Source organism: Giraffa tippelskirchi, chromosome 3 (assembly GCF_054371585.1).
Source record: "Giraffa tippelskirchi isolate mGirTip1 chromosome 3, T2T-mGirTip1v1.2.pri, whole genome shotgun sequence".
In the NCBI taxonomy this organism is placed as follows: domain Eukaryota; kingdom Metazoa; phylum Chordata; class Mammalia; order Artiodactyla; family Giraffidae; genus Giraffa; species Giraffa tippelskirchi.
Genome location: NC_137277.1, coordinates 28,888,893 through 28,907,938, shown reverse-complemented (window position 1 = coordinate 28,907,938; position 19,046 = coordinate 28,888,893). Strand labels below are relative to the sequence as shown.

The 19,046-nt window shown below is 45.9% G+C and overlaps 1 protein-coding gene and 1 long non-coding RNA gene across 9 annotated transcripts in view; one reads left to right on the top strand and one right to left on the bottom strand.

The window, feature by feature from the left end:
• Nucleotides 1–1,255: 1,255 nt before the first annotated feature.
• LOC145543136 (uncharacterized) lies at nucleotides 1,256–9,166 on the bottom strand. Its single transcript, XR_014080468.1, has 4 exons — nucleotides 8,919–9,166; nucleotides 3,186–3,395; nucleotides 2,799–2,893; nucleotides 1,256–2,125 (listed from the first exon to the last, which is right to left on the bottom strand). It is a non-coding gene; the product is annotated as an uncharacterized LOC145543136 (long non-coding RNA).
• A 17-nt stretch (nucleotides 9,167–9,183) lies between these two features.
• The window catches only part of AKAP10 (A-kinase anchoring protein 10), a 43,138-nt gene continuing 33,275 nt past the window's right edge, over nucleotides 9,184–19,046 (top strand). For 6 of the 8 annotated variants that reach the window (XM_081583677.1, XM_081583676.1, XM_081583679.1 and 3 more), the window contains exon 1: nucleotides 13,265–13,500. In XM_081583677.1, the coding sequence (XP_081439803.1) occupies nucleotides 13,413–13,500 (88 nt within the window). In that variant the 5' untranslated portion in view covers nucleotides 13,265–13,412. Of the gene's footprint in view, nucleotides 9,289–13,264; nucleotides 13,501–19,046 lie in introns of those variants that run through there. The other 2 variants (XM_081583675.1, XM_081583674.1) reach the window with 1 other exon arrangement.

The window sequence follows — 19,046 nt, the reverse complement described above, 5'->3', positions numbered from 1 at the left end:
GACAGAGAATCTAGCTACCTGAGCCCCTCATTAAATGTCCACTCCAAGGTGAAACATTCAAAGCATCCCCAGGAAGAGTCAAGTCAAGAGTGTCTGCAGTCTTCACTGCTATTCCAAGAAGTCAAGAAGAAATGAGTGGTAGTAAAAACACTTGAGATGGGGCAGAAGCTGGCAAAGGCCCTGAGATACTCTGCTGGGCGAGGCTGGGGCGCCGAGCATGTTATGAGGGGGCACAGCCCCTACTTTCCTGAGAAGCTGTATCAGAGCATCCTTCCTATCTTCCCCCTTTGGCAGCAGGTCTATCAAAGGACCATCCGCTAGAAGTCTGGAACACATGATGCAAAGTGAGGCAACAGTCTAGATTTTGACTGCTTTCTCGTGACTCTGTGATCTATTCCCATATTGTCCCAGTAAATTACTTTTCTACTTAAGACAGCCAGAGGTGACCTCTGTTGCTTACCAGCAAGGACCTTGGCTGGTACAAGGGAGTCTCCTAGCCAGGCAATGCCTAACATACCCTCGCTCACTTGTTCAACTAGCTCTGCTCCAGGGACTGAGAATACAAATGTCAAAGGCATAGTAAGGGTGCGTCTCGTTAACTGGAGGAAAATCTGTACTTTGGATTTCCACATCAGTACTATCAAATCACCTAATCAATCCAGTAGTGAGGGGACTTCTCTTGTGGTCCAGTGGATAAGACTCTGCACTCCCAATGCAGGGGGCTCAGGGAACTAGATTTATTTTACTGGTCAGGGAACTAGATTCCACATGCTGCAACTAAGAGCCAGCACAGTCAGATAAATTTTTTTTTCTTTTAATCCAGCAATAAGAACTTGGGTCCAACGATCACAATGGTAGGCATCTCAGTATATTTAGCTTTTGGTGAGATGAACCTCTGAAAGAGCTGAAACAAGCTCAGGATTTGGGCTCAATCCTTGGTGTGAAAAAAAAAAGTGATATAATTCAAAAATCAGTAGAAGGAAATGGCAACTTGCTCCAGTATTCTTGCCTGGGAAATTCCATGGACAGGGGCCTGGCAGGCTGTAGCCCACGGAGACACAACTAGTCAGACACAGCAGAGCTACGGAGCACGAAGTCCATTTGAGGGTTTTGCTGCCACCTAGAGGATTGACCTGGTACTGAAGTAGGAGATCGCAAAGAGTGGGACTGAGCCACTAACACACACACACACACACAAGTGCTCTGAAACTCAGAGCCCCAAAGTGGTGGCTGCTTTTAAAGGAACAAAGCACAATTATTTGGAATTTTTAATATGAACTTACAGATGTTTTATGCAGGAATTCATAACACTTTGGGTCATGAGCTCATGTTAAGATGTGATGAAATAATAAACATTCTTGGATAAATGCACAAACCAATCCTATATAATTCCAGGGATCCTGGGACACCCCCAGCCCCCCACCAAGACCATCACCAGCTTCAGTGTCCAGTTAAGAATCTCTGTGTTACATGGGAATTGACTACAACCTCAGAATTCAAATTCAATTTCAAATATAAACAAAATTTTTTCACATGGAGACACACTCCTGCATGTCACATTGGATGTTTGTATGTTTTTGTTGTTTGGTTGCTAAGTCGTGTCTGTCTCTTTACAACCCACTGGACTGTAATCCGCCAGGTGGATTACATGGGATTCTCCAGGCAAGGATACTGGAGTGAGTGGCCATTCCCTTCTCCAGGGGAGCTTCCTGACCTAGAGATTGAACCTGTGTGTCCCACACTGCAGGCAGATTACAGTCTGAGCCACCAGGGAAACCCCAGTCCCCAGCAGACTTTGTGTATTTACATCACGTGGTGCTGGGAGCATGTGGGTTTGTGCTCCCTTCTCAGGACAGTCTTCTGAAACTTGCCGAGGATTTCCTCCTCGGCTTCCTCAAGTCCTGCAGCTCTGCGGGTGCCAGCTTCCTGCCTCACACCCCACAGCCACAGGCTCCTCTCAGAGCCTCTGCACTCCCAAGAGCAGCCATGCCCCTCTCTCCCCGCCCCTGCAGACTCTTCTCTGGGTGATCACAGCCCCGGGCAGCACATGGAGCAGGCGGCTGACTCCCTCTGGATTTAGGCGATGGATGAGCTGCTGGCACCTGCAGAGAACAGGGTGACATTCCTGGAGCCGGAGCAACAGGGGGACAGGGATGGTGGTCAAGCAGGCAGCCAATGGTTAGTAGAGTTAAGCCCCCAGACCTCCCTGACCTTCCTCCAAAACAGAGACCCGTGTATTGCTGATTCCTTCTCAGGGGCCACAGTCTCTGCCCCCAGTTGCCCTGAATCCCTGTGAATGTCAGGATGAGCTCCCTGTCATGCCCCCAGGCCTAGACCTTCAACATAAACATAGAACAAAAGGAATCGAATTATTTTAATAATAATAGCAACAGCAATAGCTACTACCAGTTGAGTGACTACTATGGGCTCTAGGTACTTCTAATGTCTGCTCAGTCACTCAGTCTTTGCCACCCATGGACTGTAGCCCGGCAGGTTCCTCTGTCCATGGGATTTCCCAGACAAGAACACTGGTGTGAGTCGCCATTTACTCCTCCAGGGGATCTTCCCAACCCAGGGATCAAACCTGCATCTCTTGCATCACCTGGATTGGCAGGGGGATTCTTTACTCTGTGCCACCTGGGAAGCCCGGGCACTTCTAATACATTCCTTTAAATGCACAACCACCCATGAGGCCGGTGATATTTCCATTTTACAGATGCCACTCATCAAGGGTAAATAACTGACCCAAGAACAAATATAGGGCTGGGGTAGATGTCCAGATCACTTCCCAGACTTACGTTCTTTCTGGTATGACGTAACAGACAAAAGAGATCCTCAGGAAACATTTAGGAACTGGTGGAGTCAGTCTTCCTTCATAATCTGATGGTTGTCACTATAAAACCAATAGTTAAGAGACGGACTCACCTTGCCCGGCAGCTGCCGGTGGCCCCTTGTTGTTGTTCAGGTGCTCAGTCGTGTCCGACTCGTTGTAACCCCATGGACTGAAGCACGCCAGGCTTCTCTGTCCTTCCTCATCTCCCTGAGCTTGCTCAAACTCATGTTCATTGAGTTGGTGATACCATCCAACCATCTTGTCCTCTGTCATCCCCTTCTCCTCCTGCCTTCAATCTTTCCCAGCATGATTTCCCAAACAGGGCCTTCCCTTTTCAAGGGTGTGGCCTCACCTCTCCTCTTTTCCCCTTGCATCAGGAGCAGAATAGCTGTGGTCCTCGAACGTCCAGACTCCCGGATGGCACAATTAGCCAGCTGGGTTCCAAAAGCCTGCACACAGCAGGTTTGCACAAGACCGGACTGCTAGCTGTTTTCTCTGCTGGACTGCACGGTTGACTCGTCTGACACAGTGAGGGCAAGCCTCAGCTTCTCTGCACATTCATCTGTTATAAAAAATATTCTTTATTTTTTTTTTTATAAATTTATTTATTTTAGTTGGGGGCTAATTACTTTACAATATTGTAATAGTTTTTGCCATACACTGACATGAATCAGCCATGGGTTTACATGTGTTCCCCCTCCTGGACCCCCCACCCACCTCCCTCCCCATCCCATCCCTCTGGGTCATCCCATTGCCCCGGCCCTGAGCATTTGTCTCATGCATCGAACATGGAATGGTGTTCTGTTTCACATATGATAATATACATGTCTCAATGCTATTCTCCCAGAACGTCCCACCGTCACCTTCTCCCTCAGAGTCCATAAGATTGTTCTATGCATCTGTGTCTCTTATTCTGTCTCGCATATAGGGTTATCGTTACCATCTTTCAAATTCCATATATATATGCATTAGTATACTGTATTGGTGTTTTTATTCTTATAGACCCTTCCCTGGCTGCCCAGTAGTTAGAACTTCACACTTCTACTGCAGGGGGCTCAGGTTCTATCCCTGGTTAGGGAACTAAGATCCCACACGCCATGCAGTGTGGCCAAAAAGAAAGAAAAAATTCTTAAAAACATCTGTGCCCAAAAGCAGGTGCAGGCTTGAGGAGTCTTTGGATGCAAAGCCCATCCTTGAGCACCTTGGTCTGAGGAATCCCAAATCAGGCAGGTTTCATCTTCCACTTGTGGCTCTGCCTGACTTGGAAATGAAAGCTGTCCGAGGGTGGCTTGCATATCTGCTACAGACCCAGGGTTTATGCTTACTTTCTGACTCTCTGAAGTCAGGGCAAAGAGAATGGGGAACTGAAAAACCATTCAGTCACTTCCCATTCTCAAAAAGACACCCTTGCAAAATTTGGTTATTGTTTTTGAGTCAAGTGAATCATCAGATTTGACAAACGAAAATTTTACACAGCATGGTAAGAAGAAAGGGGGCATTAGAGGCAGCGAAACCGTGTTCCACTCCTCTGTTCTGCATTTAGAGCTGAAAGATTTTAGGCAATTCATTTACCCTCTCTGAAGACTCATTCACTCATTTGCAAAATGAGGCAAATAATAACACTTCAATAATAATCTCAAGCTGCTGTGAGAATTAAATCCAACATTACTTTATTGGAATAAAAAGTCCCTTGGACAATATCTGGCATTCAGTACACACTCAGCACATGTTGCAGTCTCATCTCCATCCTTCTGTCTAGATTCTGAGCTTCTGAGGATGGATCCTCATAGCAGCAGAATATGAGAGAGACGCCATTCAAATTCATTTTAAATGAATAAGTTTGATGGTACACAGGAAATTAAAGGAAGGGGACAAGAGGGGGACAATTAAAGGTTTGGGCTCACTAGTCTCCTTTTGGTGGGAGAAAGTGAAAGCGGAAGTTGCTCGGTCATGTCCAACTCTTTGCGACCCCATGGATATCCATGGAATTCTTCAGGCCAGAATATTGAGTGGATAATCGTTCCCTTTTCCAAGGGATCTTCCTAATCCAGGGATCGAATCCAGCTTTACCCACATTGCAGGCAGCTTCTTTCCAGCTGAGCCTCCAGGGAAGCCCAAGAATAATGGAGTGGGTGGCTTATCCCTTCGCCAGGGGATCTTCCTGACCCAGGAATTGAACTGGGTTCTCCTGCATTGTAGGCAGATTCTTTACCAGCTGAGCTACAAGGGAAGCCCTTTGGTGGGAGGGAGACAAACAATTTGGAATTAAATGTCCAGTCTACATTCTAGTCCTTAGAATCACTCAGACTGGTTGAATTAGAGCCTACCTAAGACTTTTTCTTTTTTAAAAATTTGTTTTATTTATTTTTTTGGCTTCACTGGATCTTCATTCTGTGCTTGGGCTTTCTCTGGTTGAGGTCTGCAGGCTTCTCACTGCTGTGGCTTCTCTTGTTACAGGGAAAAGGCTCTAGGGCTCACAGGCTTCAGTAGTTGTGGCACTCGGGCTTAGCTGCCCAGCAGCATGTGTAATCTTTGCAGATCAGTGATCAAACCCCTGTCCCCAGCACTGCAAGATGGATTCTTAACCACTGAACCACCAGGAAAGTCCCAGCATTGCAAGATGGATTCTTAACCACTGAACCACCAGGGAAGTCCCTGAGATTTTTTCATCTGCAAAGTGAGAACTCCTATGGGAATTAAATTTTTTAAAAGTATGTCTTCAGTTCAGTTCAGTTCAGTCGCTCAGTCGTGTCCGACTCTTTGCGACCCCATGAATTGCAGCACGCCAGGCCTCTCTGTCCATCACCAACTCCCAGAGTCTACCCAAACCCATGTCCATCAAGTCGGTGATGCCATCCAACCATCTCATCCTCTGTCGTCCCCTTCTCCTCCCGCCCCCAATCCTACCCAGCATTAGAGTCTTTTCCAATGAGTCAACCCTTCGCATGAGGTGGCCAAAGTATTGGAGTTTCAGCTTCAACATCAGTCTTTCCAATGAACACCCAGGATTGATCTCTTTTAGGATGGATTGATTGGATCTCCTAGCAGTCCAAGGGACTCTCAAGAGTCTTCTCCAACACCACAGTTCAAAAGCATCAATTCTGCGGCGCTCAGCTTTCTTCACCATCCAACTCTCACATCCGTACATGATCACTGGAAAAACCATAGCCTTGACTAGATGGACTTTTGTTGGCAAAGTAATGTCTCTGCTTTTAAATACGCTATCTAGGTTGGCCATAATCTTCCTTCCAAGGAGTAAGCGTCTTCTAATTTCATGGCTGCAATCACTATCAGCAGTGATTTTGGAGTCCAAAAAAATAAAGTCTGACACTGTTTGCACTGTTTCCCCATCTATTTCCCATGAAGTGATGGGACCAGATGCCATGATCTTAGTTTTCTGAACGTTGAGCTTTAAGCCAACTTTTTCACTCTCCTCTTTCACTTTCATCAAGAGGCTCTTTAGATCTTCTTCACTTTCTGCCATAAGGGTGGTGTCATCTGCATATCTGAGGTTATTGATATTTCTCCTGGCAATCTTGATTCCAGCTTGTGTTTCTTCCAGCCCAGCGTTTCTCATGATGTACTCTGCATATAAGTTAAATAAGCAGGGTGACAATATACAGCCTTGACAGACTCCTTTTCCTATTTGGAACCAGTCTGTTGTTCCACGTCCGGTTCTAACACTTGCTTCCTGACCTGCATACAGGTTTCTCAAGAGACAGGTCAGATGGTCTGGTATTCCCATCTCTTTCAGAATTTTCCACAGTTTATTGTGATCCACACAGTCAAAGGCTTTGGCATAGTCAATAAAGCAGAAATAGATGTTTTTCTGGAACTCTCTTGCTTTTTCGATGATCCACCGGATGTTGGCAATTTGATCTCTGGTTCCTCTGCCTTTTCTAAAACCAGCTTGAACATCTGGAAGTTCACGGTTCACGTATTGCTGAAGCCTGGCTTGGAGAATTTTGAGCATTACTTTACTAGCATGTGAGATGAGTGCAATTGTGCGGTAGTTGGAGCATTCTTTGGCATTGCCTTTCTTTGGGATTGGAACAAAAACTGACCTTTTCCAGTCCTGTGGCCACTGCTGAGTTTTCCAAATTTGCTGATGTATCGAGTGCAGCATTTTCACAGCATCACCTTTGAGGATTTGAAATAGCTCAACTGGAATTCCATCACCTCTACTAGCTTTGTTCGTAGTGATGCTTTCTAAGGCCCACTTGACTTCACATTCCAGGATGTCTGGCTCTAGGTGAGTGATCACACCATCGTGATTATCTGGGTCGTGAAGATCTTTTTTGTACAGTTCTTCTGTGTATTCTTGCCACCTCTTCTTAATATCTTCTGCTTCTGTTAGGTCCATACCATTTCTGTCCTTTATCGAGCCTATCTTTGCATGAAATGTTCCCTTGGTATCCCTAATTTTCTTGAAGAGATCTCTAGTCTTTCCCAATCTGTTGTTTTCCTCTATTTCTTGTCTGGTAGGTGCTCAAAGATGAGAACTGAAATGATCATCTTAAATTAGCTTGTTAAAGCAACAGGCAGTCAAATCTCCAGGCCCTACAGATCCCCAGAATCTGTGCATCTGTGAGACCCTACAGACCCATTATTCCCTTGGCTGCATTCCTGGTCACTCTGAACTGGCTGGTCTAGCATGGGGAGTGGAGTGGTGCATGTGGTGTTTGCCCAGTTTTCTCTGATCCCTGACTTGGGCCATTCTGGGCCTTTCTCATCTCCCCTGGCTCCCATGCCAGTTCCACATGGGTTCTAGACAGCTTCATGCAGGGGTAACTGACAGCACCCCACCTCCCGGCCCAGCTGTGCTCTCGTCCCTGCTCTGGGCTCCCATCTTGACCATACCCTGGGGTCTGTCCCCAACAGCGCTGAAGTGCAGGAGACTCAACGCCCTGTGGAATGAACCCCTGACCTATGAGGACTGGGAGCCGTGGGTGCAGTTCATACACTTCTCAGGGTGCAGCCCCACAGACCCAGCAGGCCCTCCTGATCACAGGCAGCCCATTCAGGAACACTGTCGCCCACTGGCTCTGCCTCCTTTCCCACCTGCCTCCCCAACCCCCACTCCTCCCCCAGGGAGGGGCCCTTTAGGCAGCCCTGCCAGGAGCCCTCTGCCACAAGCTTCATTTTCTGTGGTTAAAATGTGGGAGTTAGATTATTCACTAGTATAACAGCAATGAAAGCACTATTATAAACAATGAGGTCCTACTGTACAGCACAGGGGACTATATTCAACATGCTGAGATAAGCCATCACGGAAAAGATACTTTTAAAATGTGATTAGGTCATCTGAAAGCCCCCATGACTGGGATCAGTGCCCAGATAAAGGAGATCCCAGGGATTTCCCTGGTGGTCCAGTGGCTAAGACTCCACAAAGCAGGGGCCCTGGGTTCAATCACTGGTCAGGGAACTAGATCCCACATGCTACAACCGAGAATTTGCATGCTGCAACTGAAGAACTAAGAGTTCTTATGCTGCAGCTAAAGACACTGTACACAGCAACAAATATCCCGAGTTCCACAAGGCTTGATGCAGCCAAACAAATAAAATTACTTAAATAAGAAAATATTTTTAAAAAATAAGTAAAGGAAACCCTAAAGAGCTCTCTTGTGCCTTCTACCTTGTGAGGACACAGAGGAGAAAACAGCCATCTATGAACCAGGAACCTGGCCCTCAGCAAACACCAAGTCTGCAAGGAAAAATATCAAAGTTCACTGGAGCAAACAAAAAGTTCAGAGGATGACAGCTTCTCATTGGCTGAGCTTGTTGCTCAGCTGTGTTTTCCATTGGCTGGGGTTGTTGCTGGGTGAGAAGAAAGTCTTCCTTCCTCCTGCTGGGGTAGTTAGGTAGTTACATGTCCTGTTTGGAAGTACTTCTCTCCATCTCACAGTTAAGAACTGATGTCTTCCCGTTGCGGTACTTAATTGTGAGGGGCGGGGTGGGAGAGCTCCCTCTGCAGGCCTTCCCAACTCCAATTTTAGTTGAAGTTTCCTTTTATTATTAATTTTCACAGTAACCACAATAAAAATAATAATAAAAATCAAAAAGTAACAAGTAAAATTAATAATACCTGTATTTGCTTAGCCCGGTATATCTAAAATATTATCTTTTCAACATGGAATCAGTATAAAATGTTCATGAGCTATTTTACATTATTTTTTCATTCCAAGTTTGGGGATCCAGTGTATAATTTACATTTACAGCACATCACATCTTAATTCAACTACTCACATTTCAAGTGCTGTAAAGCTACATGTAGCTAGTGGCTAATGTTGGACAGTACAGGTCCAAAGAACCCTTCATTGTCTGGATGTTCTCCAGAACATCCCACGGGGGGGAGCAGGGGGGGGCACTGTTGATGACATCATGCTATCTACACCCAGTGAGCAAGAAATCGCAGGTATTCTAGATGTCCTGGTAAGATACATACATGTCAGAAGGTGAGATCTAAGCCCTACAAAGATTCAGGAGCCTGCCACACTGGTGAAAATTTTAAACCTGTTAGACATTTGTGTTGAAAATAATTTAACTTGCCCAAAGGAAAGTCTGACCTTAACCCTGGGCTGCTGGGAAGTCATCTCTTGCCCTTGGAATATCGCATCTGATAGGAGTGTTCTGTTTTGTTTGGCCTTCGGCCAGCCATATAATCACAACATGATTCAACGTAGGGACTTTGGGTCGTGTGATCTCTTGAGGGTCTGGAGACTGAGATCAGCCACAAGGGCGATAACCATGCTTATGTGATGGAACCCCCCTAAAAAGCTTTCAACACCAAGGCTTGGGTAAGCTCCCTTCATTGGTAGTCTTTCACGAATATCATTATAATTCAAAGCCAGAAAGTCATGCTGTCCGACTCCATGGGGAGAGGACAACACGGAGCTCTGTGTTTGGTACCTCCCTGGATTCTGCCCTTGGCATTTCTTCCCTTGGTTGATCCTAGTCTGCATCCTTTAGCAGTAATAAGCTACAACCATGAGTATGTAACAGCTCTCAGTGACAACTTCTAGCAAGTTATCAAACCGAAGGGTGGTCTTGGAGACCCCCAAATTTATATTTGGTGTCATAAGGTAGGGTGAGCTGATGTGAACTCTGCCCCCTGGCTTCACGTTACTTTCATAATGTTATCATTATATGTTTATTTACATTTGTCCATATATTTACCACTTTTTTTGCTCTTTATAATGTCTTACATCTCAGACTTTCCATCTGATACCACTTTCTTTTGGCCTGATGCAAATTCTTTATTCTTTAATTATTATTATGACTTTATTTTTATTTATTTATTTTTGGCTGCACTGGGTCTTCATTGCTGCACGTGTGCTTCTAAGTTGCATTGAGTGGGGGCTACTTCCTAGTTGTGGTGTTCGAGCTTCTCATTGCGGTGGCTTCTCTTGTTCCAGAGCACAGGCTCTAGGCCCAAGCTCTTCAGTAGTTGCAGGTCGCGAGTCCAGTAGTTGGGATCAAACATGTGTCCCCTGCATTGGCAGGCGAACTCATATCCATGGTGCCACCAGCGAAATCCAAAAGTATTTTAAGTTATACATGTCCTGAATTTCTGCTTCCTTAAAAGGTATGAGGAACTTTCTTTTCCTGTAAGAACAAACACTTCATTTGATTAGTGTCCTTGATGTTATAAATGCTTGATATAGACAATTACATGCGTTTGAATATTTGTTGTAGAACACAGTTCACTTGATTTGTAAAGAGTATTTGTTTCTTGACTTTGCTGGGTCTTCCCTGCTGTGAGCAGGTTTACTTGCACTTCAGCAAGTGGGATCTTAGTTCCCCCGACCAGGGATTGGACCCACATCCCCTGCACTGGAAGGCGAATTCTTAACCACTGGACCACCGGGGAAGTCCTCTGTAAATAGTATTTGTCATAGAAGATTGATTTTATGCACTGGCTTTGTGATAATTAACTTGCTGATTTTACCTCACTGGCTTTGTTGTAATTAATACAACTGGTAAAGCCTGTGAGGATTCTCTTAAAATTAGGAACATAATGAAAGAAATTCCTTCTGGTAAAATTCAATTTTGTTTCACAAAAATTAAATTTGTTTTAAGTGTAAATTAAAGTGGCTCTAACAAATTAACTTAGAAATGCAATGCAAAGTATCAATTTGTCACAACTGGGCATTTGGGCGCCAGTGGAATTTTCTTGTTTATTTCTATATTCTTGTTTTATTTTAACTCTGTTCCTAGGTGGATCATCACATTCCAGAAGATTAAATGATAATACTCTTAAAGCTTCCCTAAGCGTATAAACACTTTAAGGGGTGATGATTCAGAAGGCATCTGCTCTGCTAAATAGCATTCATCCCCTTATGCTTGCCCAATAAATAGACATCTCAACTGCAACATGGGATAAATGGGAATTAGCAGCAGGTGGGGGTGTGGGGGAGACAGGAGGAAGTGCTACAAGCAGATAGTTTTGGAGTCAGAGGGACAGTGACTGAAATCTTGCCCCTACCCCTTACTAGCCTTGTGATCCTGGGTGGGTTTCATTGACCCTCTGAGTTATCATCTGTAAATTGGGGGTAATGATGGTAGCCACCTCACAGGGTCTTTGGTAGGGGAGAAGAAGGATTGGTGAAACTGTGATTATACATACTTAGACCCTTGAGAGCACGACGGGTATTATTAACTGACTGGGATGCTTTCTGGTCCTGGGAATAAAAGTGGCAGAATTTCTGCTGGGGCGAGGTGGGGTGGGGCCTCCAGAGCAGATATCACACTGGAAGGCGCGGTAGGACTCTGCTCTTTACGTTGATTCTATGCGTAGTTGGAGAAAAGAGGAAGGAGATTTAGAGGGACGGGAGCGCTACCCCCACATCCCTCGTGCTCCCCTCCCAGAGATACTGGGGGCATGCCTTGCACTCCTCGGTTTGGCCTCCCCAAGAGAGGGAGCCGCACTTCCCTGCTTGAAGCGCAGCCGCCTCGTGCTCAGACTCCTGCTGGAAGTCCCTCACCCCTTACATCGACCAAGCAGGGAACCCTGAGACCCACCCCCGCCCCACTGGCCCTGGACTTCAGCCCAACTCCCCTTCCCGGAATAGGGGGCAGGACCCCGGGTTTCACCCACCACAGACCTTAGAGAGTGGTTCCCCTGCGCCAAGCTGGGGTCAGCGCCCTTCTGATCAGTGGGGGAGCCGTTCGGACCCCTTGCAGACTCCGCGGTCAGGCAGAGGTCCATTCCTAGCACCTCCGCAGGTCAGGGAGGACACACTCGGACGCCCAGAGACGCGGCAGCCTCTTGCTCCCGCCCGGACACTGTCCTTACCCAGGAAGAGGCTTGACCTTGGCTCTGGAGTGACTCTCTAGGTCTGAGATCCCACACACTTCGCCTCTGGTTAGGCCGTGACCTTGGACAGGTTATCTCTCTGCGCCTGGTTCCCCCAGCAAGATTCCCCAAGGGTCGTCACGTGTCCGGAGGGTTTGGCACCTGCGCACAGTTATCTTTCTATACATATCCGCTGTCGCTATCGCACATGCCCCTGTGGTTTGGTCGCTCAGTCGTGTCCGACTTTGCGACCCCACCGACTGTAGCCCGCCTGGCTCCTCTGTCCAGGGGATTCTCCAGGCAAGAATACTGGAGTGGGTTGCCATGCCCTCCTCCAGGGGACCTTCCCCACCCAGAGACCAAACGCAGACAAATCTATTAACCTGTCCTGTTTATATCGTGACTAGACCCCGGGTTCTGGTTATAGTCTCAGCACCGACACCCTGAATAACCTTGGACCAGTTGCCTCTTCTCTCTGGACCTCCGTTGCTCTGTCCATCTCTTGATGGACTTCAGTGACTGAAAAACCCATTTATTGATTTGCTACTTTCTTCCAGGCTCCTCCACCTCACACGAGCGAGGCTACAGGGATTCCTAGTCTTGTGGGAGAGGCCTCACGGGTGGGAGGTTCGTCTCTGCTTCTAGGGTCGAGGGAGGTCAGAGGTTCCTAGGAAAATGGCATTTGAAGGAGGCTGAAAGGATGACCCTTGGAGTCCGCCCGGTAAATACTGGCGAAGTTTTTATGTTGCTGTCCTTTCAGAGCTGAGCGTTCTCAGCGATCGCGTCTTGTAATAAGCCCAACGCACCTCCTCCACGGCCGAAGTCGCGGGGACAGGTGGTGCCCCGAGTCAGCATCCTGGGACCCAGTCCGCATCCCGAGATCCACTCCAGGGTCCGATCCCTGGGAGCGCAGGGTGCGGGCCACACTCGGCCGGGTCAGGGGCTCGCCAGGGGCCACCCTCGCACCGCCCAGGAAGAGGAGAGCCGCTGGGTCCAGGGCCGGGCGCAGGCAGCGCGCGCATCCCGCGGGCGGCGCGGGCGCGGGCCCAGGCCCCGCAGCTGGAGGAGGCGAGGAGGCGTGGCGGGGGGCGGGGCCGGCGCGCGGCCTCCCGTGAAGCCCCGCGCGGCGAAGGACCGGAACTCCGGGCGGGCGGCTTGGTAACATGGCGGCAGGAGCTGCCCGCGCGTCTGGAGGAGGCGGCGGGGCCCACACCCGGAAGACGAGTCTCCTTTCGGGCTAGCGCGGCGGCCGCTGCGGACCCGGAAGTCCGGGCCGGTTGCTGAATGAGGGGAGCCGGGACCTCCCCGCGGCAGTCCCCCCGCGCCCTCCGCCCCGACCCGGGCCCCGCCATGTCCTTCTTCCGGCGGAAAGGTAGCGAGGGGCGCGGGGCAGGGCTTGGGGCGGCGGGCGGCGGGCCCTCAGGCAGCGAGGCCTCGGCTTCCGCGCGGTCGGACGGCCTGCACGCCGGGCCGGCGGACTTGCGGGAGGAAGCTGGGCCTCCGCGCGGGCGAACGCCGGCCTGTCCCGAAGTGTGTGCCGGGACCCGCTTGGGGCATGCCTTCTGCAGACACACAGCTTTTCGCGGGGGTTGGGGTGGGGGTGGTGCGTTTATACCAGAAAATGGAAATTTCTTCAGTATTACGGAAGTCTCGGACCTTTCCGAATATCGAGGGGTTTGTGTCTAAAAGCAACACGTGAGAAAATTGTTTTCTTCAACGAGTGCTCTTTTCCAGTTTCCCCTTTATGGGGGGAGGGGGGTTCTGCTGTTCCTAAAATGACATTACTTAGCTTACGGCTAGAAGTTCCCTAATGAAGAAGAGTCCTTTTGATGATTTAGCAAGTTTACTTGGTACTGGAATCCTAACTTTATAAACAAACTGCTTATATTGATATTTCTGGTTTTCAGTAGTAGTAGCTGCCAGTTTTTGAGTAGAGGCAACTTCCTTTTGAGTCTGGGTAAGGTTATTGGCATTTCGTATGCAGGGTGGCCGAGTGTGGGTCTTTTGGGATGATAGCGATTCTTGTATCGATTGTGTTGCTTCAGGGAAAATTTCCCAGACAAGTACAGGTTTGGGGAAAGCACTAAACTAAATCAGACTTGGGTTTATGTGACAGCTTTGCTACTAACTCTGTCATCTGAGACAGAAAAATGTTGACCCACTTTCCTCTCAGCTGAGAATTCGATGATTCCTAAAGACCCCATTCAACTCTATAAAGAATTCCTTTTAAGTATACAAGGAGTTTTAGTAACTGATGCCATGTGATCAGTGAATGAAACCATGATGAATGAATGAAAACCGCTCTGAATGAATGAAAGTGGTAAAATGGTACAAGGAAGCTGTGTTGGTAAGGTACTTTGGTGTGGTTGATAGCTCTCTAATTTGTTTGACAGTGTTGAAATGGTTGGTTTTTGGTTTTTTTTAGGGTAAGGAGTGTTCTGTATATAAGGGTGTAATGAAGCAAATTTCAGGTTGCACATAGCCTGTTGTCTATTTATTCAGCAAATACTTTTGAATGTCTGCTCTTTGCCAGGCACTGTGCTAGGCCCTCAGTATTGAGCACTGCACAAGACAAAATCCATATTTCCAAGGAGCTTGTTGTCTTGCTGGGGTAGACAATAAACTCTCTCTCTCTCTCTGTTTACGAATTGAGTAAAGAGTTGTGAAAGAGAGAGCTTGAGAGAAGAGACATATTTCGATTTGATGTTAGTCAAGGCCTCAGCAGACGACCTTGAAACTTAGAGCTGAAGGAGCAGCAAGAGGTAATGTATAGAGGCCAGGAAAGAGCATTCCAGACACCCAGAATAGTGTTCAAAAGCTGGGTGGCAAGAGTTTGGTGTCCTTAAGAGAGAAAAGAAGCCCACTGTGACTGCGGTTCAGAGAGGTACACAAGGATCAGATGATTCAGAGCTTTGTAGGTCACGGCAAGGTGTTATTCCAAGTGCAGAGACAATATTTGAAAATTTTAAAGAGGAGTGATTTGATCTCACTTTGCTTTGAAAAGATCATTCTAGATGTTTTTTGGAGACTGGATGTAGCAAGAATAGAAACTGGAGATGGTCCTATTTAGGGCTCCCATCCAGTTTCTAAATACCATTTTTAAATACCACCTATCTGCCGATGACTCCCAGATCTACGTCTCCAGTTTGGATTCTCTTCCCTGAATCCAGACTCCATATCCAACTGTTGGTCCACTTTTTACCTCTACGCAGTAGATGTCTGGGCTTCCCATGTGGCGCAGTGGTAAAGAATCCTCCTGCAGTGCAGGAGATACGGATTCAATCCCTGGGTCAGGAGATCCCCTGGAGGAGGAAATGGCAACCTACACCAGTATTCTTGCCTGGGGAATCTCGTGGACAGGGGAGCCTGATGGGCTACAGTCCTTGGGGTTGCAAAGAGTCAGACATGACCAAGCGACTAAACAACAACAACAAACAACAATAGATGTCTAAGAGGTCAACTAATAAACAACTTACTGAATCTGAAATTTCACTTTAGATTTAGCTTTCCTTCATCTGTTTTTCAATATCTTGATAAATTGTATTTCTGGCCTTTTAATTGCTCAGGCTAAAACTTTAGTACTTTCTTCAACCTCTTTCTTTCCTACTCTGATCCATCAGCAAATCTGTTAGGTCCACCCCAGAATATAGCCCAAATCCAGTCACTTCTCACCATCCCTGACCGTGAACACCCTGGCATCTCTATTTAGTTTGAGTGGTTAATGAAGTCCTCTGAGGGGATGTCATTCAGATCTCAGCTTAAATGTCAAGAGGAAGCCCGTTTTATGAAGATCAAGGAAACAGCGTTTTTTTGCTTTAGGCTTCAATTTGGTTTCCCTTCTCCGTTTTTGATCCCCCTGGTGTGTTTTCAAACTGCATGATACCACACCTCTGTTCAGATGCCCTCAGTGGTTTCCTGTACATGGCCCTACATCATCTAGGTCCTATTTCTCCTCTGTGTTCATCTGCTCCCTTTCTCCAGCAGTCTTCCATGTATGTTGGCCACCTTGTTGTCAAATACATTCCCACCTCAGGGCCTTTGCACTTGTTCCCTCTGACTGGAAACCTCTTATCCTACAGATGCAAGCCTATTTTCTTCCCCCTTCTCCTGCAGGGTTTTGATTAACTGACATCTTAGTGAAGGGTTCTCTGACCAGCCTGCTGAAGATTGCAGCCCCCAGCCCCTGCACCCCCTTCCTGTGGCCCTGCTTTTTTTTTTTTTTTCCTGTAGCATTTATTACCATCTGCTGACTCATGTGTTTTATTAGGAAGGAAGCTTACTTTTGTTCATGGCCGAACCCTCAAGTCTAGATCAGTGCTTGAGATATAGGTAGGAATTTAGTAAGTATCTGTTGAAGTGAATGAAAATAAGAAAAATTCCTGAAGGTAATAAGTGCTGTGTGGGGAATTTAAACAAATGATAGAGGGACAGCTCACCAGATGGCAGTTTGTATTTGGATAGAGAGGGAAGGCTTGTCTGGGAAGATGGTATTTAAACTGAGGTCTCAATGAGGAAAGAGCCAGCCTTGCAAAGTAAAAGGAACTGTATTCTTGCTGGAAGGAACTGGTAGTACAAATGTCCTGAGGTAGGAATGAGCTGGCTCTGTTCAAGGACGGAGAGAAGGCTGCAGTTTACTGGGTGTGGAGGGCAATGGGGTTGTCTTGGAGATAGAGAAAGCATGGCTTGAGTAAGTGACTGGAGTGAAGGAAAACTTGGAAAGCTGTGGAAAACTCAGAGCTTGGGGTAGGAAGAATCCCGAGTTCTCCTTCGGCTGTTGTGAGTCCATGTGAATCTGTCAAGGAGGCAGTTGGATGTACTAGTCTATAGTTCTGGAAGGAGCTCAGAACTTGAGTTCTTTATCTGAATTTAGAAGTATTTTGTATAAATAATGATTAAAGACATAGGACTGGGTGAGATCATCTAGGGAAGACATACAATATATGAATTAGTTATGTTGAAAGGCTGAGATTCCATGACACAGAGTACAATGGCTCAAACAAAATAGGCCTTTATTTCTCTCTTGTGTAACAGTCCAGGTCCCTGGTCATCAGGTGGCTTTCCTTCATGATCATTCAGGGATCATTTTCCTACTGTTGTCTTATTCCTCTTTCTCTTAAGGTATATTGCATGTTATAAAGCCAGGTCATAGCCCCTTCTGTCAGCTTTCTGACCTATGATAAGGGAAAAGAGCAGCTTTGGCCAGAAATGGCACATACTGCTCCGGTTCACATTTAATTGCTGAGAACCTAGTCATGTGGTCCCAGCTAACTTAAGGGAAATGGAGAGAAGCTAGCCGGCTGTGTGCCAGGCTACAGCCCTCTCGCTAAGAAGGGGAGAATGAGTTCAGTGATGAGGTAGCATATCCTGCCATACTGTAGACAAGGAGAGAGCGCTGGAGTTAATTGAGCTTTTAGAAGTTAAGTTGAGGAACATGAGCCATTGGCAAAGGAGACTTGAAAAGAAAATGCCAAGTGATACAGGAGTAGAGTGTCTTGAAAGCTAAGAGAAGATAGTATTTCAAAAAGTAGGGAGTATTGTATTTAATGTCACTTACAATGTTGAGGTAAAAAGAAATAGCTATTCATTTTGATAACATGGAAGTAATTGATGACTTTTATAAATGTAGTGTCAGTGGAACGGGTTAAGGGGAGAATATGCAGTGGGGAAAATAAAAAGAATAACCAAGAAAATTTGCAGTTAAGAGGGAAAAACAAGGCCAGTAACTGAAAGGGGCCTTTCAGGTAAGGGTGTTTTTTGTTGTTGTTTTTAAAATAAAAGATGCTAAGCTTGTTTGTCTGCTGATAGAAAGAACTCAATAGAGAGAGAGAAAATGATACAAAAAAGAAATGTTACTTGTAGGAGTGAAGTTCTTGAAAAGACTTAGGAGTTGAGATTAAAGCCTGACTGTGTCAAGATTTAATTAGGATATACTGCTGCTGGAAATGGCAATTGGTACAACCACTTGTTTAAAACCTTCAAACAATGCTATATATTGCTTAGGAATACATAAGTATGTTAAATAGTAAAAGTGTGGATGGAAACCTTAAACATTCACTTTCTTAAATTGTTTCTCTGGGAAGAAGGGGAATGAGGTCACAGAGGGACTTTAGTTGTACCTGCAATGTTTTATTTCCTTTAAAAATTTTTCTGAAGCAAATATGGTGTAATGTTAAGATTTGCTAAACCTAAGTGTCTTGCCTCTGTTTTAAATGTTTCATAATAATTTTAAAAAATACAGGAAGAGTCAGTGCAAAATAAGGTGGTAGAAATAAAAGACAATAAATGTAAATAAAGTCTCAATGGCTAAAAATTTAGTAAAAGTCCATTGAAAGGTAGACTAAAAAGTGATGACTTGGGTTGGATAATAATTGAAAATCCAGCTATTTACCAGAAACACAACAAAAACATAAAGACATAGAGAAATTGAAAATAAATGGATGCAAAGAGAAGAAAGCTTGTGAAGTAGTTGAAATACTTTAAAGCATAAAATACCATTAGGGCTAAAAAAAAAAAGTCTGTAAAGTATGGTAAAATGAATAGAATACTAGGAAGATAAAATTCTGAACTGGTTTGCACCTAAAATCAACCTCAAAATATATAAAGTAAAATAAACAGAATTACTAGGAGAAGTCAACAGGTGTGTAGTTGTAATTGAGTTTTAAGAACATTCTTTTTTGGAAATAAAGAACAGTAATCACAATAAACAGAAATGGGTGACCTAGACAATAAAGAGATGGTTATCTTCAGTTTGGTTTCCTAATCTATGCTGTTTAAATGTTAAAAAGAGCATAGGAAAGTTAAAATGATGAGACTGTAGATCAGGGTTATACAAACAAAAAGAAAACTAGCATAGTCTTTACAACAGCACACACATGAAAAAAAAATGGAAAAGTTTTGTGAGGGAAAGGGAACAAGAGT